The sequence below is a fragment of the Chrysemys picta genome, chromosome 1 (genome assembly GCF_011386835.1).
Source record: "Chrysemys picta bellii isolate R12L10 chromosome 1, ASM1138683v2, whole genome shotgun sequence".
NCBI lineage: Eukaryota > Metazoa > Chordata > Testudines > Emydidae > Chrysemys > Chrysemys picta.
In genome coordinates this window covers 87649816-87673185 of record NC_088791.1, presented here as the reverse complement: position 1 = coordinate 87673185, position 23370 = coordinate 87649816, and the positions used below count along the sequence as shown (strand labels likewise).

General features: G+C 42.5%; 1 protein-coding gene across 5 annotated transcripts in view; it reads right to left on the bottom strand.

The window, feature by feature from the left end:
• Positions 1–23370, bottom strand: part of ANO4 (anoctamin 4) — a 269643-nt gene that overhangs the window by 1347 nt on the left and 244926 nt on the right. For all 5 annotated transcript variants that reach the window (XM_008178773.4, XM_065561354.1, XM_008178774.4 and 2 more), the window contains 5 exons: positions 22613–22765; positions 19680–19827; positions 15516–15635; positions 10949–11054; positions 7547–7742 (listed from right to left, as the gene is read on the bottom strand). In XM_008178773.4, coding sequence (XP_008176995.2) covers positions 7551–7742; positions 10949–11054; positions 15516–15635; positions 19680–19827; positions 22613–22765 — 719 coding nt within the window. In that variant the 3' untranslated portion in view covers positions 7547–7550. The remainder of the gene's footprint in view (positions 1–7546; positions 7743–10948; positions 11055–15515; positions 15636–19679; positions 19828–22612; positions 22766–23370) is intronic.

The following is a 23370-nucleotide window of genomic DNA, read 5'->3' as shown; positions in this document are numbered from 1 at the left end:
ACTGCACTCATGGGAGGGACACAAAGGGGGGCACCAGCTAAAGGGGAGGCACGTGACCTCCCCATGTGACTCCTCCCCCCCCCCAGCCTGGGGCCCCCGCACTCTCCCCGTCCCCACCTCATGATCCATCACGTTACCTGGGTGAGGGGAGGGGGGGTTCTGTGCTGGAGACTTCTGAACTGCATTGGCGAAAGGAGCAGAACGTAGGGCCGCCAAGTGGCCCCACGCCAGCAGCTCCTCTGGTGCAGCTGTACCGCCTCCAGCCCCTAGCCCTGTCCTCCAGTGGGGTTGCTGTGCAGAGCCCAGACAGGAAACATAGCTGCATGGAAGGGCTGGGGGTGGGGCTGGGGCATAGGCGCCGACTTCCCCTGTTTCCAGGGGGTGCTTGACCCCCACTCTACCCCCGGCCCCTCCCCCACTCCACCCCTTCCATGAGGATCTGCCCCTGCCCCGCCCCTATTCCAACTCCTTCCCCAAATCCCTGCCCTGGCCCTGCCTCTTCCCTGAGCGCGCCCCGTTCCCACTCTCCCCGCCCCCTGGCGGCGGCTGGGCGGGAAGAGCTGGGAGGTAGGCGGAGAAGCGCAGCTGCAGCACGCTCAGGGGGAGGAGGAGGAGGTGAGGTGGGGGGTGAGGGGAGCTTGGCTGCTGGTGGATGCAGAGCGCTCACTAATTTTTCCCCCTGGGTGCTCCAGTCCAGGAGCACCCACGGAGTCGGCGCCTATGGGCTGGGGGTGGTACAGCTGTGCCGGAGGAGCTGCCTGTTCTGCTCCTCCTGTGTCTTTCAGGTACAGAGTACGGGCTATAAATATCTTACTGGCACGGTGGACTGGATCATACTGCCGTACTTGCACCACTGAATGTCTCTGATCTAAATTGTCAGAGCGATATCTCACTGGAGGAGGTCTGTATAGCTTAAAACACATATATCAAACGGTGATTTAGGTGTGACTTGCATCTGATTTTACTATTTAGCAAACACTTTCTGAAAGTCTGTCACCTGTGATTTTAAAGTAGCTTACACAGTTTTTGCAAACAAATTAATCTCAGTCTATTTAATCTACTTGTTTATATGAACTTGGCATTAATATGGTTTGCACGTGCATTAGTGACTGAGCAGGCAGCACTTTCCATTGCTGTGTAAGTCATACACACTCTGCAGTGGTGATTGGGAAACTCATAGCCATCCAACATGTGTCTCTCTTCTGGCGCATTATGTTGCATAAAGAAAGGTTACTTACTTGTACAGTAATGGAGTTCTTCAAGATGTGTGGTCCCTATCTGTAATCCACTTGAGGTGCGCATGCGTTCCATGTGCCTGGAAGATTCGTGCTAGCAGTGGCCATCAGTCTGCACCTGACACCCTTCTCTTCCTCGTCCTCTAAAAAACTGATGGCATAAGTGGTGGCATGGACCGACCACTTCTCTGGTTACCTTTTAATCAGGAATAGCCCTAGGATAAGGCTCTGCAGCAGAGGGGAAGGAGGGCAGGTAGTGGAATACAGATAGGGACCACATATTGCAAAGAAAGCCACTTACTGTGGTAACCTTTCTTTCTTTGAATGACGGTTCCTATGTGTTTTCCAGTCTAGGTGATTCACAAGGAGTATTCATTGAGGAGGAGGGTGTGAGGAGCTCTGCTATACCACAGATTGGAGGACAGCTCTGCCAAAGGATGTGTTTGGCAGAATCTCGTACTAGGCAGTAATGTTTTGAAAAAGTCTGTACGCCGCTGCTGCACCACTCTCCAGTGTCTCAAAGTGAAGCTGCCAGTGTGGCCTGGGCGAGTGGCCCTCATACCTTGTGTGGGAGGAGCTGCTGTTAACTTGTAACAAAGCAGGATGCAGCTTGAAATCCATTTGGAAAGTCTCTGGGAGGAGATTGCTTCCCCTCTCATACATTTGGCAAAGGAGACAAACAGTTTAGGAGAATTTCAGAAGGGTTTTGTCCTCTGCATGAAGAATGCCAAGGCTCCACGGACATCCAGAGGGTGTAGTTTTCTGTCCTCCTCGCTGGTGGTATGTTGCTTCGAATAGAAGACAGGTACATGGATGACCTGGTTTAGATTAAGTTCTGAGATTACTTTTGGGATGAATTTGTGGTGTAACCTCAGCAAAGCTTTGTCCGTGTGGAAGACCATGTAAGGTGGGTCACCCATAAGAGCTTCCGGCTCACCTACTCTTCTGGCTAAGGCAATGGCAACCAGAAAAGCCACCTTTGTAGACAGGTGAATGAAGGAACATGAGGCTAAGGGTGAGAACGGAGCCTTCATTAAAGTTGATAGGACCAGGCTGAGATCCCAAATTGGGTAGGTTTTATTACTGGAGGAAAGGTTCTGACAAGTCCCTTCAGAATATGTACTGTAGTAGGATGGCTGAAGACTGAATGGCTGTCCACAAGAGGGTGAAAGGTGCTAATAGCTGCCAAGTGCATTTGCAAGGAGCTAAGAGATAGTCCTGACAAATTTTGAAAGAGTCCAGAAGAGCAGGGATCTTGACACCCTTTGAGGGTATCCGGTGATTCTGGTGCCAGGTCAGAAATCTTTTCCATTTTGCTGTATAGTATTTCCTCATGGAATCTTTCCTACTACTGCTAAGAGTGGATTGTACTGCCTCCGAGTATGACTTTTCTAGGTCTGTTGTCCATGCAAATACCATGCTGTCAGACAAAGGGATGCTGAGTTGGGGTGTTTGATTTTTGTCAAACAGGCATGAGGCCAGCTAGCAACTGCCCAAGACCCAGAACTGCCCTTGGCCACCAGGGAGCAATCAAGATCATCAATGCTCCCTATTGTTTGAGCTTCCTCAGAACTCACGGCAAGAGAAGGATCGGCACAAATGCATACATCAGCTGTCGCGACCCAAGGACTTCTTGATGCCAACTGGCAGTAGGCACAGGGTTCCCATGGGTTCACCAAAAAAGTCATGTAAGGTCTCTAATGAAAGTCTGTGTCACACTGATCATCACAGCAAGATGTGTGTACAGCAGATATGAGAAGAGTTATGTATATACACTAAACTTATATTCTCTAAGTCTTTGAGTGAAGACAGGTCTCTCAAAGGTAATCCACATACTCTTGGCAGGCACTGGGGAAGAGACACTTATCTTACTCTGGCTGGCCATATGCAAATTGAGTATTGCACCATTCACAATGGATGCCCATTTACAGTCTGAGTAGAATACCAATCAATAGATTACAGGGTCTGGAGGGAAAAACAAGAACAGCAGTGTGAGCTTGTTTTGGGGGAGACAATGAACTTTTGAAACTACATCTACGGTAGAGATGAACCTCTAGAGATTCCTTCAATCTTGTGGGGACAAACTGCCAGTGGGCTTGAAGGGGGTCTCAGTGAAACTGTTTGAAAACACTTGGGAAAAAACTTGGAGTAAGCTACCTTGTAGGAGATAGGGGAATGCCTTGATAGTTAATCTCTAGAAATCATGTTATGATTTCATTTTATATGTAACCATTTGTTTCCAATATTCTCTCTCTCTCTCTCTCATCTCTGTTCTTTGATAATGCATTTAGTCTTGTTTTCACTATACTTAACACATAACATTTAGACAGATCTATAAAATGGTGATTGTGAGTTGAATCTTGTCAGTTAGTGTGTACTATTTCTTTGGGAATAACGCATCTGAGAGTTCTGTGGAGTAGAGGCTGAGCACTCCAGAGGGATGTTCGGAAGACTTGGGGTTGCATGTGCTTATCGCTAATTTGCACAGAGAGAGCAAGGCCTGCGGAGGCCTGGAAGGCAGAGGCTGGTGGTTTCTAGGGCCTGATCCACAGCAGGTACAGACAAAACTCCTTCTTATTAAGGACAGATGCTGGTGAGATGCATCACAACCCTGGGTACCCCTGGGAAGCATCACAGCTGTCCCAACCATTGAAACAAAACTATGTCTCCTCTGGAGCTGTGGCCTTGAACTGCTCTGTTCTCTTTAGACACAAAGAGATCCCAGGATAGGAGTCTCCACTGTTGGAATATGCTCTATACCACTGAGTCGTGTAGATCTCACTTGTGGGCTCTGGAGAAGTGTCTGCTACGGCTGTTTGCCAATGTGTTGTGCACCCCTGGAAGGTGCACTGCTGAGCGGGTGAACTGTTAGCGAACGCACCAGTTCCAGAGATTGACAGCTTTGATGCAAAGAGGGATGGACTTTGCCTCCCCTGTTTATTAATATAGTAAATTGTTCTCAGGTTGTCCAACATGACTTGAACGTGCAAGATCTAAATGAATGGTAAGAATTGCTTGCAGGCTTCCAGAAGGTTTATGTGCAACTGGGATTCTTAGTGGGTCCAGGTACCATGTGCTACAGGTTCATCCAGACAGGCTCCCCACCTTAGGACAGAGGCATCTGCAATCGTCATTTTGTGGGTAGAGGAGGGATGAAGGGAACCCCATGTTAGGGTGACCAGATGTCCCGATTTTATAGGGACAGTCCCGATTTTTGGGTCTTTTTCTTATATAGGCTCCTGTTACCCCCCACCCTTGTCCCGATTTTTCACATTTGCTGTCTGGTCACCCTACCCCATGTATGTTCTCTCTCCTGGTGGAAGAACAGGGAGACAATCCAGAATTCTGTGGGGGAGCAAGAGCAGTTTGTCCACACTGTGCTTGCTTGGCATGTGAGCTATCTGTAACACTGCCCGTAAATATCAAAGGCTAAGTCTCGTGAAGGGTGTCATATAGCTACATGAGGCTATGTGACCTGGGAGGATGAGACAGGCTTGAACTGCCAAGTGGGGTCTCAGATGATGCTGAGAGGTGAGATCATTCATAGCTTAGAATCTATCCTGAGATAGACTTGATTGGGGCGACCTTAGACTATTATCTGTGTGGAAACTAAAATGGACTTTTCTATATTTACTTAGAACTCTACAGAGTTTAGGAGTCTGAGCAGGGACAGGGTTATCGTCTGTACTTCTTGATGTGAGTTCCTCGTGAGCAACCAGTTGTTGAGATAGGGAAGTACTGATGGGTGCTGATAGAGGTGAGCTGCCACTGCAACAGCATTTTCATGAACACTCTTCATGCCATCGAGTGACTGAAAGGGAGCACTCGTGTATTGGTAGTGGTGTAAGTCTGTGGTGAATCTACTATATGCAGGGTGCATGTCAGTGTGGAAATAAACATATTTTAAATAAAGAGTGGTGAATTAGTCATCCTTGTGCATTGAGGGGATTCTAGAGGCCAGGGTGATCATTCTGAACTTCAATTTGTCAGATAAAGACATTCAGCTGTCTGAGGTCTAGTAGCCTCCAGCCTCCTTTCTTCCTGAGAATGCAAAAATATTTCCCCCTCTTTGCTGAAGAGGTACCAGTTCTATGGCTCCCAGATGGACTCCAGTATGGAGTCTACTTCTTGTCTGAGTATCCTCTTGTGAGAAGGATCCTGAAGAGCGATAGGGAAGAGGGTTGGTGAGGGGAAGGGAGAGGAACTCTATCACATAACCAGTGGTGATTATCTCCAGAACCCTTCTGTCTGATATTATGTGATGCCAAGACTGGAAAAAATGAGCTGGTCAGCTAAGAAATAGGGTGCAGGAGTCCTGAACAGACACAGGTGAATGTGGCCAGGGGGTGTAGTTTCCTGAAAGAGAATTGGTCACTACAAACATCAGCCAGGGCCATGACTATTAAAGCTCCTGAGAAGGGATCTGTCTGTGTAGCCATCTTCACGGACTTGGTTAAAATGTTAAAGTAGTGGAGCTCTATTCACTCAGAAAAGTGTGAAATCAAATTGTTTGACTCGCATTCCTCTTTTGTTTCTAAGGGAATCCCACCAGGTCTATGTTCATTTTGATCTTTGTGTCCATTTGTATTCATATAGACTGGGCTGCTAAGTGCCCGGGATCATGTTTATGCTGATGGTACCCTTTTATGTTCTGCAGGTTTTTCAGTGTTATTACTTAGGAGTGAAACCCAGCTTACTTTTAACAACATCCAGCGAGCATGTTCTGATCTGTATCACAGCATCTGACACTTATTCAGTGGCTGGTTCCTAAGATTTCATGAAATTTAGGTGAGTGACTTTTGGAATGTTTAACCGTGGAAGCCAAACACTTTGCAAAAGAATTTAGACCTAAATTGTTTATCCCTGAGTCCTTTTAGTCAGATCAGTTATTGGCTGATTTTGGAGTGACCAATTCTATTTCCATTACTTGCCCAGAATTATCACCTTATTATTCTGTATGTAGGATTTAATGTCATTTCATATTTTAATGTACCTTTTAAACCTCTTACCACAGTTGTGGAGGGATGGTCTCATGAATAAAGAACAAGACTCGGAGTCAGGAGCTGTTGGATGGATGTGCGCTCCCCATCTGGTAATTGTATCCACGTGTCATTTCATCTTTTGACTGTAAACTCTGTGGGACATGGACCATCTGTTTGTGATGTTTGTGTACAGTATTCCCTAATCCGTGCTGGAGGCCCCTAGGTGCTAATGCAGTACAAACAAATCTGGGTTATAGCTCTGCCACAAACGTCCTGTATGTGACTTTAGGCGAGTCACCTAAGGCTTGTCCTCTATGTACCTCAATGGGAGCTGCAGTTGCTCAGCACCTCTGAAAATCAGGCCACTATTCCGGATAAGATTTTCAAATACACCTAATGCTAAACACCTAAATCCATAATTGGGCACCTGCCTATTCTTTAAAAGGGCTGTGCAGACAACTCCTCCAATGAGCTTTTCATCTTCCCACACATGTAAAACAGGCACAACTTTGCTTGGCAACCACACAGCAGTATTGGGAGACTCAATTCATTAATGCTTGTGAAGCACTTTAAGATGCTTGGACAGAAGGTGCTATAGAAATGTACATCAATCTAACTTCTTAGTGTATGTGGCTGCCTATCACGTAATATCTCAGCTCCTTCGAAGGCACCAGCGGATTTCCTGGAGTCCCTGCCACTTCTCCCTTTTTGGGGTACAATCTTTGCTTGGGGTAGGGTTTTTGGTTTTAATTTTTTAGATTTTATTAATTTTCTTTTTTGTTTTTGTTGGTTGGGGTTTATAGGGCCGATGGGGGTGTCAATGATGTATCATTCTTGCTTTGGTGAAAAGTCTTTTTTTGAAGAGGAAGACTTTGCAGCACTCCCTGAAGATGATCAGACTCTGGATTTGCCTAATCTCTGGATTTATGATCCATAGCTAGACCCCCTTGACCGAGAAGGCTTTGTTCCCAGCTCTCATGTGCTTTGTCCAGGGTTTTGTGATCTGCATTGTCCCAGAGGAGTGTAATTGTTGTGGCAGTTCATAGATTGAAACTGGGTCTTTAATGTGGCTGGGGCTTGATCCATGAATTGCTTTAAAAGTTAGGAACAAGACCTTAAACTGGCCTCGGAAGCTGTCTGGGGTCCAGTGGAGAGACCTGAGTCTGATGAGTGCATTTTGAATAGGGGCACGTGCATGCTAACTGCACGCAATATAGTTTTAAGTTGTTCTCATCCACTCCTGACTATTCCCAACCCAGTATAAATACATCTGGGTTATTGACTAACTAACTAGAATTAATGGCTCAATTTAAATAATTTCTCCCTCACCCAGTCATGGCCATTCATTGTTATGAGATTTTCCATTTTTCTTCCTCTCCTTCCGTTCTTTCTGCAGACGTTCTAGTTCTGCTTCGTACATCATTTCCTGAATCAGGTACTTTTCTCTCCTCATCCGATCCCTCAGATCTTTCGGAAGGTCTGGGATTAAATACGAAATCAGGTGCTTTATGCAAAAGACAAGGTGCTGTGAAAACAAAAGGATTGAAGATGGATGAAAAGTATTAATCTTTTTACTACAGTTTCCAGTTTGATTCATTTTTCAAAGGGGAGTAAAATCTCCTAGGTAACAAAAAGATGTTGATCTAGAACTCAAACTTTTATTACAAATTGAAATATTAAGGAGCAAAATTCTGCAGTCCCTCTTCAAGCAGAACTCCAGCCGAAGTCAGCGGAGGCCGATGCCTGAGCAAGCACTAAACCACTGCTTGATTTGGCGCAACAATCCACTGTCGCAAAGTTCAGTATACAAATTAAGGCCCCAATTCTGCTGTGTGATCTGTTAGTTCAGCCTCTGGAGTCTGTGCCCTGAAATCAGGTGGACTCTGTCTGGAGGGAGGGGGTCAATGCTAGTGGAGCACGCTCCAGGAAAGGGCACAAAAGGTCTACTCCTTTTTTTACTCTGGAAAAACTCCCAGTGATTTCGGACCCAAGTCATTATTCCTGGAAAACAATGCTGCTTTCGAATGTTCTGTACCCCTAATTTAAAACTTCACTGCAATCGACCTAAAATGTCCCTGTTAAATAACCGGTGCATTTATCAATCATTTTGTCCTTAATGATTTAGGCATATTAGAATAAAGATTGGTGCGATTGAGGAGAGTTGTTCTGCTCTTCTCTTCTTTTCCATTTTGTTTAATCAAAGATGTTTTTTGGAGTTTGTTCTACGAAGTTTGGTGAACAATCTGTGGAAATAGTCTTCTTCCGTCTCAAGTAGACAAATTGGAGATGAAAAAGAATATTTTTCACTCCAATTTGGGCTCTTTACTTTGAGGGTTACAGAATAGAAGCTGTAGCAACTTTTCTTATGAATTCTCTCATTAGGAGCAGAAAGATGCAATATCTAAATTGGTGTGTTTTGCTACATCTGAGGGACAATGATCCTTTAGCCTTGGCATATCGCTTTCCATTTTTGTTTGTCTGCAAGATGAGTAACTTTTCTTATAAGAGATACTTCCTAGTATCTGTCTTCTCTTGTGTTTGAGCTAAGTCCAAATGCAAAGTAGCCACACCTTAAACTGCTCTACATTAACTCTAGGTCCAGGGTGGCATGTTGTAGTTGAGGTAGTTATTTACACTGATCTCCATCTCCAAACTCAATGACAAAGCTTCCCTTAATTATTTCTCTTTTAGCTAAATCTGTTATGATAATTGTTCTTTCTTTCCAATAACATCTACTATAGGCACTGACTCTATGGGTGATCCAGGGCTGGAGCACCCACAAAAATAACCCAGGGGGTGCTTAGCACCCACCGGCAGCCAGCTCCCTCCCTACCTCCCAGTGCCTCCTGTCCGCAAGCGGCCCCCCAATCAACTCCTCCCCCTCCCTCCCAGTGCCTCCCACCTGCTGTGACGAGCTGTTTAGTGGCGTGCAGGAGGCGCTGAGAGGGAGGGGGAGGAGTGGGGATGGGGTATACTTGGGGGAGAGGGCGGAACTGGGCGGGAAGAGGCATGGTGGGAGTGGAGCAGGGCTGGCAGAGGCAGGGCAGGGGTGGGGACTTGGGAGAAGGGGTGGGGTGGGGGCAGGGCCTGGGGCGGAGCGCAGGCAGGAAGAGGTGGGGGTGGAAGTTTTGGGGGAAGGGGCCTGGGGCAAAGTGGGAGATTGAGCACGCTTGGGCCCTGGAAGAAGCCGATGCTTGTGGCACCTACAATGTGCTAGGTGGTTTCCAAACAGAAAGAGAGGCCTGGTCCTCTGTCCCATAGAGCTTTTTTTATGTCAGGTTCTTCCAACCCAGCAAATAATCCAAGGATTCTCATTGGATACATCTCTACATTTCTTTCTTTCCTCTCTCCCTTCTTGCACTGTTCACTTCACCCAAGTCCATAACCTAACCACTTCCTCAGGCCTTGTACATACTACAACTGTTTAATCATAGAATCATAGGACTGGAAGGGACCTTGAGAGGTCATCTAGTCCAGTCCCCTGCACTCATGGCAGGACTAAGTATTATCTAGACCATTCCTGACAGGTGTTTGTTTAATCTGCTCTTAAAAATCTCCAATGATGGAGATTCCACAACCTCCCTAGGCAATTTATTCCAGTGCTTAACCACCCTGACAGTTAGGAAGTTTTTCCTAATGTCCAAACTAAACCACCCTTGCTGCAATTTAAGCCCATTGCTTCTTGTCCTCTCCTCAGAGGTTAATGAGAACAATTTTTCTCCCTCCTCTTTGTAACAATCTTTATGTACTTAAAAACTGATGTCCCCTCTCAGTCTTCTCTCCTCCAGACTAAACAAACCCCATTTTTTCAATCTTCCCTCATAGGTCATGTTTTCTAGACCTTCAATCATTTTTGTTGCTCCTCTCTGGACTTTCTCCAAATTGTCCACATCTTTCCTGAAATGTAGCACCCAGAACTGGACACAGTACTACAGCTAAGGTCTAATCAGTGCGGAGTAGAGCAGAAGAATTACTTCTTGTATCTTGCTTACAACACTCCTGCTAATACATCCCAGAATGATGTTTGCTTTTTTTTTTTTGCAATTGTGTTACACTGTTGACTCATATTTAGCTTGTGATCCGCTATGACCTCCAGATCCCTTTCCACAGTACTCTTTCCTAGGCAGTCATTTCCCATTTTGTATGTGTGCAACTGATTTTTCCTTCCTAAGTGGAGTACTTTGCACTTGCCCTTATTGAATTTCATCCAGATCATTTCTCCAGCTCATTTTGAATTTTAATCTTATCCTCCAACCTCTTCTAGCTTGGTATCATCCGCAAACTTTATAATTTATACTTTCTATGCCATTATGTAAGTCAATGATAAAGATACTGAACAGAAACGGCTCCAGAACTGATTCCTGCAGGACCCCATTCCATATGCCCTTCTAGCATGACTGTGAACAACTGATAGCTACTCTCTGGGAATGGTTTTCCAACCAGTTATGCACTCACCTTATAGTAGCTCCATCTAGATTGTATTTCCCTAGTTTGTTTATGAGGAGGTCATGCGAGACAATATCAAAAACCTTAGTACAGTCAAGATATGCCACATCTACCACTTCCCCTCATCCACAAGGCTTGTTACCCTGTCAAAGAAAGTCATTAGGGTGATGTGACACAATTTGTTCTTGACAAATCCATGCTGACCGTTACTTATCTTATTATCTTCTAGGTGTTTGCAAATTGATTACTTAATTATATCATCTAGCCCCTTATATGAAAACTGACCTCAAATACAATAATAAAAGCCAACCGTGCTGCTAAGACATGCCAGAATTGCAATGTGTAGCCATAGGGCACCGGGGAATGAGGAGGGTCTCGATAGTCTCTGTACCTGAAAAACAAACGGAATTTGCATTTCAGTACAGTGATAAACTGCTACTCTTGACAGAGAACACAACAGAACACTATTCTTTGACTATATCCTCCTTGCAACAACAGAGATCTCAAGCCAAAAATGACACAAGTTACTAAAATACTGATTCTTTGCTCACTTCCACCAACGGTAATAATGAATAACTGCACTGAAGTCAATGGGTGAAATCCTGGCCCCACAGAAGTGAATGGGAGTTTTGTGATTGTCTTCAGTGGAGCCTGGATTTCACCCAGTGACACCACACCATGGTAAAACCAGTGTGAGAGAAGAATCGGGTCTACTGTTTTTAAAACCTGTCTTTTGAAGAACTAAGCCCTCAATAAAATAACATTCATATGGATTTGATTTTATTGTCAAAGAGGTAATTCCAAAATAATCCCACAGAAACCTAATCTAAAAGCGAGGGGAAATTTGGCTTCTGCCTAATCTGTTTCCTACACAGGTTTGAAAACAGTATGAACAGTATCTGAATATACCATGTTAAGTAATACACGGAAGTTTTTAGCTCTAAGCTAATTTAGAAACAAAAACCCAAATCCACAGGAGAAAGAAGATATAAACAAAAACATATTTTTTCTCTGATTGATAGGCCTCTCAGATTAGAGAGGCATCTATACACAAATGGAATAAACTGTGTTTTGGGATTTCAGTCAGTACTGATTCTTCTTACATTTCAGCATCTTCAGTGCAAATTGTTTTAGCTTCCCAACTGATTCCCTTCTGCAGCCAAAATACTGGCTCCTGAACATGAAATGTTTTTACAAAAGAAGAATATTAGTGGCTGTTAAAGGACTGTAATAGAAGCCCCTGGCTGGGAGCCTTAGCTAGAGATGGGTCTTCTATGGAATAATCTGGTAATTTTTGTACTTGTAAAGGACAAAATAAATACATCAGCCCTAGGAAATGGGGAAGACTTTGACAGATTGTTTCGTGTCTCATATGGAGGGAAAAATCTGGGCTTTGTAATAGTGAAGGTAAATTATTAACAGATCTGTCTGCATAAACTATCTTGCTTGAAAATTAAAGGATTCCAATCCATCACACAAACTACATTGTGGAATACATTCCTGTAATTGCTTTGCAGATAAACGATTAAACTAATTTTAATTCCTATCAATATGGGGCTTTAAAGTGCAATTGAAATTACCAAGAAATATCAGTAGAATTCAGTTTGATTAAATGTCTTGTAAACTGATTAAAAGGAAGTCAGTCACACTCTCCATTCCACTGGCAGGGGCATATATATATTTAAGAAGTAAACATACTCGCCAAAGAACATAGTTGTATCTAGTGATTTTGCAATAGCAGTTTGAATTAGCAAACTGAGATTCAAGTGCCAAATCCTGCTTTAGTTGAAGTCAGTTAAGGCCAATTAGACTCCCTGTAACAAATGCCAGAGGCTGAGAATGAGGATTAAGACTACCTCCTTTTTAGTTGTTTTTGTAGATTTGTTTAATTGTTGGGCTAAATTTATGGAGTTTGCTCCCTCCCCTTTTCTTCATGCCAGACAAAAGCTTTTATTTGAAAAAAGGGCCTGTTTTACAAGTAAGAATTAGTTTAGTTTTAGATGATGGGGATGACTTTATTATTAATACCCTGGTAGAGCCCTAGAGACCACAATGCTGTGAGCCCTCTGGCAAGAAAGGTTTAAGAATATATATTTGATTTATATGAATATTATTGTTATGATAATTATCCTACAGATGTTAATAGCATGTGTAACCCACACACCTCCTGGGTGTGGTGTTCTGTCCCATCTAGTGGCACCGAGACCACTTAGAGAGTTAAATGAGTTTGCTCTACAGCCTTAGCTAACAGCCAGTTGGCTTTTAGCTCATGCGGTAGAGTCTCATGCACTAAGCTTCAGAGGTCCCAGATTCAATCCTGCCCGCCGACGACCAGGGTCTGTCAGTGTTACACATGCATATGCATCCCAGGCCAAATCCCGAAGTCTGCATTTAGTGCTTACCCACAGAAAGCTCCCATTGAAGTCAACAGGAGATGGCACCAGCTAACAGCTGCAGAATTTGGACCTCCCTGAAGGAGAGCAACATCGCTTGTTTCCTATTTCTCTCAGATATCAAAAGCAAACATTATTTTGATGTTAAGAATCATTGAAAAAGGGATAGAGAATAAGACGGAGAATATCTTATTGCCCTTATATAAATCCATGGTACGCCCACATCTTGAATACTGCGGACAGTTATACTGGCATTAGGAAAAGTTCAGAGAAGGGCAACTAAAATGATTAGCAAAAAGAACAGGAGTACTTGTGGCACCTTAGAGACTAACAAATTTATTTGAGCATAAGCTTTAGTGGGCTACAGCCCACTTCATTGGATGCATGTAGTGGAAAATACAGTAGGAAGATATATATATACACAGAGAACATGAAACAATGGGTGTCAGAGGGTGGAGATGGATGGCAGGAGAGAGATCACTTGATCATTACCTGTTAGGTTCACTCCCTCTAGGGCACCTGGCATTGGCCACTGTCGGTAGACAGGATACTGGGCTGGATGGACCTTTGGTCTGACCCAGTATAGCCATTCTTATGTTCTTATTTTAATCTGTAACCCCATTGATATTAAATGGTGAATGGTCAGAGACAAATCTTATTAAAAATATTAAGATTAATAAGTTGGAATGAAGCCTTTTTTGGCCAGCAGCTCTGTATCACAGAATAGGATATGTATTGATCTAACCTATTTTTAGGGTTATTTCCTGCCAAGTGATGTGTAATAAATAGGGTCTCATAATTGTTTCAGCTGAATGAAATGAAAACATTAACTTCAGAGGAAAACAGCTCAGTATGCTATATAAGTGCAAGTAATATTATTTTTATACTTTTAACAAAATGTCAGGAGTCTTTTCACTGGACACTAAAGTACCCTGGGGCTCTAGAGACCCATCAAAGGATATTTTATTGTTTCATAATGAAAAAGAGGCTTTGCAGTCATTTGAGCTCATGTTCACAAACCAACGCTGCATTATAAAATAACAGCATTACACAGTTGTTCTGCCCACGTTCCCCCTTGAAACAATGGATTTTGGGTCATTCTAACACAATGAAATAAATATTTTGATTTCACAGATGTCAAAAAAATTTCATTTCGGTCCCAAAAAAGTTCCAACATTACCAAAATAAAACTTTATTGAGTTTCTGTTCTGTGAAAAAAATTGAAGTTTTGACTTTTCATCCAAATTTGGGATGAAAACAAAATATTGGAATTTCCTAGAGATGGGAAGCCCCTTCATTAATAATACTTAGTGCTTATATAGCACTTTTCATGTTCAAAGAGCTTGAAAACATTAACGAATTAATTCTTATATGATCTTTGTGGGGTAAGTAAATGCTATCACCACTTAGAGATGGAGAAACCAAAGCAGGGAGGTTAGGAGACTTATTCAAGGACAAACAGAGAGTCTTGTCTTTGCAAAGCAAGAAAGGCACTCCAGGTGCACTGCACATGGATGCATGCACCAGGTCTTTACCAGGTCATTGTTTTTGATGGAACAATGTGTGTGCAGCCACACAGAGCAGATCTTAACATCATTGTTACACTGGTGTTTTCTGGGTCTTATGCAGCCCTATCACATAGTGCCAAACACTGTTGCTGGGAGCAGAGGACAATGGGGAATTTCTATATATGATGCACTCAGCTGTGGGATGGAGTCAGGACTGGTTGAACCAGTGCAATGGAGAGAAACCACTGGAGTTTCTACTAGTTCAACTTGACTTGAGCTAGACACTATTTGAGGTGTTGTAACCAACCATTACAACCAACTCCTACATAAGGCATGAGACAATTACAGTATGTGGACATAAGGTGTTGTACAAGTATTGTGAGCACAGGGTGTTTCTTGCAATGTTTTTTCACTTAGGGTGAAATTCACCCCTGTGCACAGAGCCTGTATAAATCCTAGACATCGCATAGGGCTTAGGTGGGACTTACATAGTGCATAGACCTATGCAGACTTTCTGCAGAAAGGTGAATTTTACCCTTCAGGTAGAGTGAGCAAGAAAGTCAGTGTTAGAACCAGGATTAAAACCCAAGATCAGACCAAGTATCTTCCACAATCTGTCAGTGGAGATTGAAGGATAAGCAAATATTATGCTTGTGGGCAGTTCTTTTAGTTCTTTTCTTTAGAAAGAAATTTTATATGCAAATTTCAAATGTTGTTCAAGGCCCTGGATAGTTGCCAAGGCAGCCTTCCTTACTCTGAAGACTGGGCACCTCCCCGCTCACAGGCACAGGATAAATGGTGTCCTGTACTTTTTACTCCTTTTACATGTACAAAATGCATTTTTCATTTTATTTTTTAAACTTTGAAAACAAATCAAGAGAGAGACTCTAGCATGATGCTTCCACCTGGTGATTTTTTAAAAAGAGAAGGATATTTTGGTGAGAGTCTTACCTGCAATATTTTAATGGTGAGCCAGAGAATTCACTTCCATTAGATGTTGGTTCCGAACGGTTTTCAAAGTCAGACACCAGAAATACAGATAGGCTGGCATTAACATAGCCTACCATACACCTGGAGAACAAGAAACCCTGAAGTCAGAACACTCAGCCCATTCTAATACAAATCCCACCGAGGAGGCCATTTCTCTCCCTGGTGTCCTAAATCTATACCTAAACAGTGATACCTATTAATATTTGAAAAGCATGTTGTGGTAATTTCTCTCTCCCTCAACTCAAATCTGCTGTTTCATACATTACTTTTCAAAAATTTGTTAAAGCAAATTCACACCAAAATCCCCTTTTTGCATGCTTAAAAATGCAGAGATTAGCTGACCCTGAAGACAGAGGTAAATCTCAGAGAGCCTTAGTTAGTGTAATTTACACCTTCTCCTTCCCTCCCCAATCCGTGTATATGCTGCACCAATTTAGTTTCACCCTGTATTTAAGTTAGATTTCTTTAAAGTATTTAGATTTGCCCCCTCCCACACTTGCACTCATACATCACATCTGAATCTGGAATACTGTGTTCAATTCTGGTCACTCTATCTAAAAAGTTATGTATGTAACAGAAATAGAAAAGGGTTAAGAGACAGGGAACAAAAATGATTAGAGACATTGAAAAGCTTCTGTATTAGGAGAGATTACAAAGATGGGGACTGTTTAGCTGGAAGAGTATTGATAGGTGACAAAACAGAGATACCCAAAATTATGAATGGCATGGGAGATAAATTGGGTCCTCCTATTTACACTCTCTCATAATACAAGAACAAGGGGACATTGCGGTTGAAAGGCAATAGATTTAAAACTGATAAAGGAAAAACCATTTACATCACAATTAACCCATGGAACTCATTACCACAAGATATCATTGAAGCCAAGAGTAGGATTCAAAGAAGGATGAGACATTTGATGAATACTGAAAAACTCAGTTATATTAGCAATGATAATTTTAATAAGGAACATAAAACCTATGTTTCCTGGCATCTCCTTGTGGGCAGGTTATTTCATAACCCATTATGGGGTTTCATGCACCTTCCTTTAAAGCTAGACCTGGCCACTGTTAGATACAAGATACCACACTAAAATGGGCCACTAGTCTGAGCCAGTGTGGCAATTCCTATGTTCCTTTATGGCTCAGAGACACTAGCTCCTAACTCTTGGTCAATAGTAATAAGGTCTGGCAAAGGCGCTCTGGGAGATGTCACATGGCTCGTTCAAATTCACTGCTAATATCATTAAGGATGAAGCTGGCTAAGAGTCTTATGCCATCCCTGCTGTGCACTGGCCCCGTGCATAAAAGTCCAGCCAAATTATTCAGCATGGTGCACAGTGGTGCTGAAGAGGCTTTAATTCTGCCATTGGCTGAAAAAGACAATCACAGCTGCCAACTGAATTCTCAGCCATGTCTGCAGAACTTCTGCCCCCGTCCCCAAATTCAACTTGAGGCTAAAGGAGTGTTACAATGTTACCATTCCTTTTACATGCTGAGGTGCCATGTCTTTTCCATCTCTAACTGCAGAGACATCCAGTCATACTGGATCAGCATATTAGTTGAATGTTTCTTCAGAAGTGATCAGCAATGAAATAGTTAACAATATTGAGATTTTTTTTTATCCCCCTCTACACTACAAAATGGCTTATGTTTTGAAATGTTTTTCAGGCACCCATCTGGAAAACTATTCAGGTTGTACTGATGTCAGCCAGTGCTGACCTGTGTGGATTAATCTGTTTAAAACAGCAGATGAAAGCAATTCTCAAGCCTAAATGACTTAATTCAGTGAACCAAACCCAGTCCAGGTTGACAGTGACTACAAACTGACAGTGACCATCTGATAGCTAGTCGACAGCCTGTCTGAAGTGAGTCTGGTGGCTTCCTAGCCAGGCTACCCAGGCTTGAGAATCTTTTTAAACTGGTTTTCAAGCACTGTTTTATGTTCTATTAATGTTGTCAGGCTGCAGCCAGCACCCTGGTGTAACCTGAAGTGCTTTACAAGATTACTTCCTGAAAACCACTTTAGGATGTGGCCAATTTCCTAATTTAGGCTATGCCTTAGATCACCATTATTAGGGTTTAGAATGATCAAACAAGTCAGTTCACATCTCTCCAAGTAATTGTTTTGGATTGTTTGGCAACAGACTAAGGTGGAATTGCACTGGTTCTCGTTTGGAAGGTTTTTTCCCAACCAGTAAAACTGGTTGTTTATTTTTAAAATGGTTTCAGAGTAGCAGCCGTGTTAGTCTGTATCCGCAAAAAGAAGAACAGGAGTACTTGTGGCACCTTAGAGACTAACAAATTTATTAGAGCAGAAGTGGGCTGTAGTCCACGAAAGCTTATGCTCTAATAAATTTGTTAGTCTCTAAGGTGCCACAAGTACTCCTGTTCTTATTTTTAAAATGTAAGCTTAAATTCTGTGGGAAATTGTGTGTCCATCAGATTAGCAACTGAATGGTGTTCCAGCTGGCTATGGCTCAAGACCTACAGTTAAAGCACCTATAAAGCTGAAATTAATTACAATATTTTCTTTCGCATCTTTCATGGTTTCTCCCAAAACTGTTAAGATATCCTATGCTAGATGTTCCAGATCCTTGAACTCAGGGAATTATCTATTCCTGTAGAATTTAAGAATAGTTTTCTACTATCTTGATGGCAATGTACTACCAACATCTGCAATATTGTCATAGAAAGGCATTAGCCAAGTTGGTCTCTTCTAAGGAATTAGATTTGGTCTCTTATATTATTTAGCGTATCGCTGGAAAACTGTGTGAAAGGCTTTAAAATACAACAGTTTAAGATCTGTTTCCTTAAGCCAGGCCAATGTCTCTAAACAGAACTAATTTGAAAGCAAGTGCACTATATTGTCTTCCTTATCAAATGTAATTTCAAAATGCATTTTCTGGGACTGTGGTATGAAAGAAAGCAGAAAAAAAAACTGACACCACTTAAATGCTGTATGAGTAAACACAATGGCAGCATGGGGAGGCACATGCCTACCAATGATCAAAATCAGACCTAACACTTTACTGACTGAAAGATTTTCTATAACTCTTTATGGAAACAGACAGAACAATTTTTCCAGCATCTATGAAAATGCCAAATCCTTGACATTATAATGAGTTAAGTAGCATTGCCAATCATGAACTGTCTCACTGGTGTGACTAAACTGCATTGACATCGAAAATATGGCTAAAAGCAACAACAAAAAGAATCCCCTTCTCTGTATCTGGGAGAGAAAATAAAGCTATGAAGTGAAATATTTATATCAGAGCAGAATCCAAGATAACTGTAGCTTTGTATTGCTTAGCTTGCTTAGTTTATTGCTTTTAGTATAACACAGCACTTATTGCCAGAGTGGCTAGGGGCTTATTTGCAAATTTTGAACATTTGGGGTTCAGTTGGGATGGGTGAAACCAATGATTTCATTCAAGGTTTCCCCCCGCCATCTCCACAGTAGCACACTAGATTTTAGAAGATGCCATTCAAATTAAATTATGCCCAGTTGCAGGGCAATAGTGCACAAACTATTGTAATTTAGTGTTTATCAACACTGGAATGAAAATGCACAAGAACAGCATGGACTCAGTTCAGGACTGCCTCTCAAAAACCCTAATATAAGACCTCTGTCTTTTTAAAAAGGAATACAGAAGTTATTTTGCTCAGTAATTATTGCTTGCCTGCTGAAGCTGGAGTTGCCTCTTCTGATTAGACTCTGCACTTTTCTTGGATTAATACTTGTAAAATCCTACATCAGCAGAAAGAGGTTTAGTGAATAAGCCCAGCTCCTCAGGTGGTGAGAATAAGTATTGCTTCTTTGACCACACATTTACAAGGTAAACCAGCTGGTGATCTGGGCCAATATATTGATTATGATAATAGCATGTTATTGTAGCCACTGAACCTTCTATCACTGATCCAGAACTTTTTCCCTGAGTTAAGATCATAAATCCCAGCTACTCACAGACTGTATTATTGATTCTCAAAGTATTAATTAATGTGGCAGTGCAATCTGGAGTACATTCTTGTTAGTGTAATCTGTAAATATGGAGACAGTAATGCTATTTATGTTTCAAAGAAATAGAGATTTTCATGCACATTAACATTTTCCTAAAGAAAGCCTACTTTTGTCCAGCTTCTCCTTGGCCTGCACAAGGTCCATATTTGTAAGCATAAACGAGTCGAGGGATGAAATCTGAAGTCACAGCTACAACAAATGCATTTGTGATAACAGAGAGAATTCCAATGCCTTCCAGAATTCCATACCAGATTCCTATCCAATATAGAAAATGTTGCATTAGTTTCAGGGAAGACAATTATCAAAGTAGTTTAAATATTGCATGCAACGTGCCTGGGAATTCTTGGCTTTTCCTATCTCAGTCAGTTAGCACGTTCCTTTCTGAGCCACGCAAGCATCAACATGTGTATTTGACTATAAGGAGACATGTGGGTCTAGCACTAGATAATGTCACAGCTGGATTATTTCCTGAGGAAGCAATGGTGCTTGCAATGATATGCAGGCTGCCAGTATGAAGCTATCATTACATGGTACTAGAATGAGGTCTTCCAATTGGTGAGCAGGCAAAATGCCATCACAGCAAATGAGCATGAATATAGCTAGCCAAGCCACCATGTATGTTCATCATGCATGAATGGTGAGGGCATGAATCTTAGCCAAGAACATTGATATAGCTGTTCTTCCTGAGGTTCCATGCCTATGATGGAAGAGAGGTGTCATTGCTTATCCAGCTCTAAAATACTTTTAAAAAGTAGCAAAAATCAAAGCACTCCTGCATTGTGAGTGCCTTTTATTTTCTATAATGTTCGTAGTATCATTAAGAGGGCTGTGCACACAATGAAAGTCATTAGGAGAACTTTCATGGAACTTAATAAGACAAGACTGAAGTTTTCTTTTTTTTTAAAAAAAGTGTGATCCATTACATTTCAAAAAAAAAAAAAGTGTTTCTTCTTTGGGCATGAGTCTTTGTTAAACTACAATAATTAATAAGTTATGTGTATGAAAGTTGAATAAAGCCATGAAGCTGGTACAAGAAAGTGGTTGAAATACTTCATTTAGCCCAATTGTTGCTGTTGAGCTGACTGACGCAAATCAAAGAAGAGAAGTGTATGATGTAAAGAACTGATCTATGTTTAACACTTATGATTGTTTTGGTTAGGGATGATCGGAAAATATTTATGATTAATAAAAACCATGGACCAAACCATTACTAGAGGAACACACCAGTACAATAGTCCCCAAAAGATAATGAGACAATCCAAGAATTCTTGGATAGTAAAATACACTGAAATCTGTAGAAGACCATTTGTCTTAGGTGACCTGATTTAAGAAAGCATTTAACACTTCTTTAAATGCTATGAGTACAATTTTGCTTATCCATTATTAGAAAACCACCCCTACCAAGCAACTGGTGACCGACATTCCTTTCCTGTCACTTAGGACAGGTTTCACAATCTTTCACATTGAAGATGGAGCACTCAAAAAAACACAGTCCCATACCTTTACCCATCTTACTCTGCTAGCAGTCCCACTGAAGCCAGCTGTTCATAGAGGCCCTGATTCAGCAAAGCACTTGAGCACATGCTGAAATACTTTGCTGAACTGGGATTGGAGTAAGGTGCTATTCACTGTGAATAAGGGGGTCAGAATCTGGTCCCAAATGGATGTTTCCTAAATCACTATTATTCAAATTACATTTTAAAATGATAAACATGATTGAATTGTAATAATGTGAAAAGATTATTTTTTATTATTTTATTATTATTTTTTATTACCACCAGCCAGCTAGAGACTAGCCACTCTGAGGAGATTTAGCCAGTAGGTGGAATCCCCTATCCTTTAGTCCAGGGGTGGGCAAAGTATGTCCTGCGGGCCACATCTGGCCCGCAGGACCGTCCTCTTCCCCAGCCCCCAAGCTCCTGGCCCAGGAGGCTAGCCCCCAGCCCCTCCCCTGCAGTCTTCCCACTCCCGCAACCTCAGCTCGCTCACTCTGCCGCTGGCGCAATGCTCTGGGCGGTGGGGCTGCGAGCTCCTGGGGCAGCGCAGCTGCAGAGTCCGGCCTGACCCGGTCTCTGTGCTGCGTGGTGGCAGCGGCGGCAGTGGCAGCAGCATAGCCCGGCTCCAGCCAGGCGGCGCAGCTGTAGCGCCGCCAGCCACCCGTGCTCCGGGGAGCGCGGTAAGAGAGCAGGGAGCAGGGGGGGTTGGATAGAGGGCAAGGGAGTTCAGGGTGGTGGTCAGGGGTGTGGATGGTGGTTAGGGGGGAAACAGGAGGTTGAATGGGGGCAGGAGTCCCGGGGGGCAGTCAGGAAGGAGGGGGGGGTTGGATGGGGCAGCAGGGGGAAGTCAGGGGCAGGGGTTCTGGGGGCAGTCAGGGGACAGGGAGCGGGGGTGTATGGATGGGGCAGGAGTCCTGGGGGGGGCATGACCCCCTCCCTTAACTGGCCCTCCATACAATTTACGAAACCTAATGGAGCCCTCAGGCCAGAAAGTTTACTCACCCCTGCGTTAGACAGTCCTGGAAAGTTTGCTATATTCTCAGCACTTCAAAGACCTTTGTAGACATGAGGCTAGTTTTCTCAACCAGGCAAAGGGAAACCTACTTGTGGCTGGATGAGTAGAAACTGTGCAAAGGTTCTCAGAGATGGAAATTACTTCAATTTGCATCATTTTTAAAATTTCTCTAACTCATTATTATATTCAAAGTGAGCAGCTGCATGTACTACTAAGAAAGTGCATCCACCAAAAGAAAACCCAGCAGAGATCACTGAACACTTAGTTTAAAAATCTGGACTGATAAGTCATCCACCAAGTCCTTAAAAACCTATTTTCCAATTTGGATTATTAGGTGATAAAAATAAGCCAGTGTTGAATGTTTGCACCTTTTTTTTAGGAGCCAAAATTGTGCATTATTTTATATAATGAGAAAGAGGATGGGAAACAAAGCTAAAGCCGTTAATGATTTGTAGCTTTAATTTAAAGTCATTGGGTTCATCAAATGATCACTGCTTTGTCTTTAAAAAGAGACACATAAACAGCTCACCTATATCTTTGGCTCTTGAGGCTAATGGCCGCCTCCACTGTGTAACAAATTTGTATGCATCAAGCCGGATTTCAATAATATTGTTAAGTAAGGCCAGAAGCGGTGCTAGTGGAAAAGCTGCCACAAAGATGGTTGTGAATCCAAACTGAAGAACTGGGAAAGGAAATAAAAGGTTAGTGTTTTCAATACTGTATTTACTTTCAAGATCTTATCCAAAATGCCAGGCTACTGAGATGCCATGTAGCTAGTAAACTTGCTCATTATGAAGTACCATATTATCACTCTGTGGTGTTAGTGGTATCAATAGGGTAATTCTTTTTCCAAAAGATCAGCACTAGGGTGAGAGAACAAATAATTGAATTTCCTGAGAAAGAACAGGAGTACTTGTGGCACCTTAGCGACTAACAAATTTATTAGAGCATAAGCTTTCGTGGACTACTGCCCACTTCTTCGGATGCATCCAAAGAAGTGGGCTGTAGTCCACGAAAGCTTATGCTCTAATAAATTTGTTAGTCTCTAAGGTGCCACAAGTACTCCTGTTCTTTCTGCGGATACAGACTAACACGGCTGCTACTCTGAAACCTAAATTTCCTGAGAGCGTCGAGAACCATATCTGTGCTCTTTGCTATGGAGAGACAAAAGCTGATGAACTATATGTTTTTAGAGCTGTTTTGTGATCTAACTGATTTTATTATTATTTTTTTAAAACTTCAGCACCTCCAAAAATTAGGCCACTTCTATTTAGATGTCTACATTTT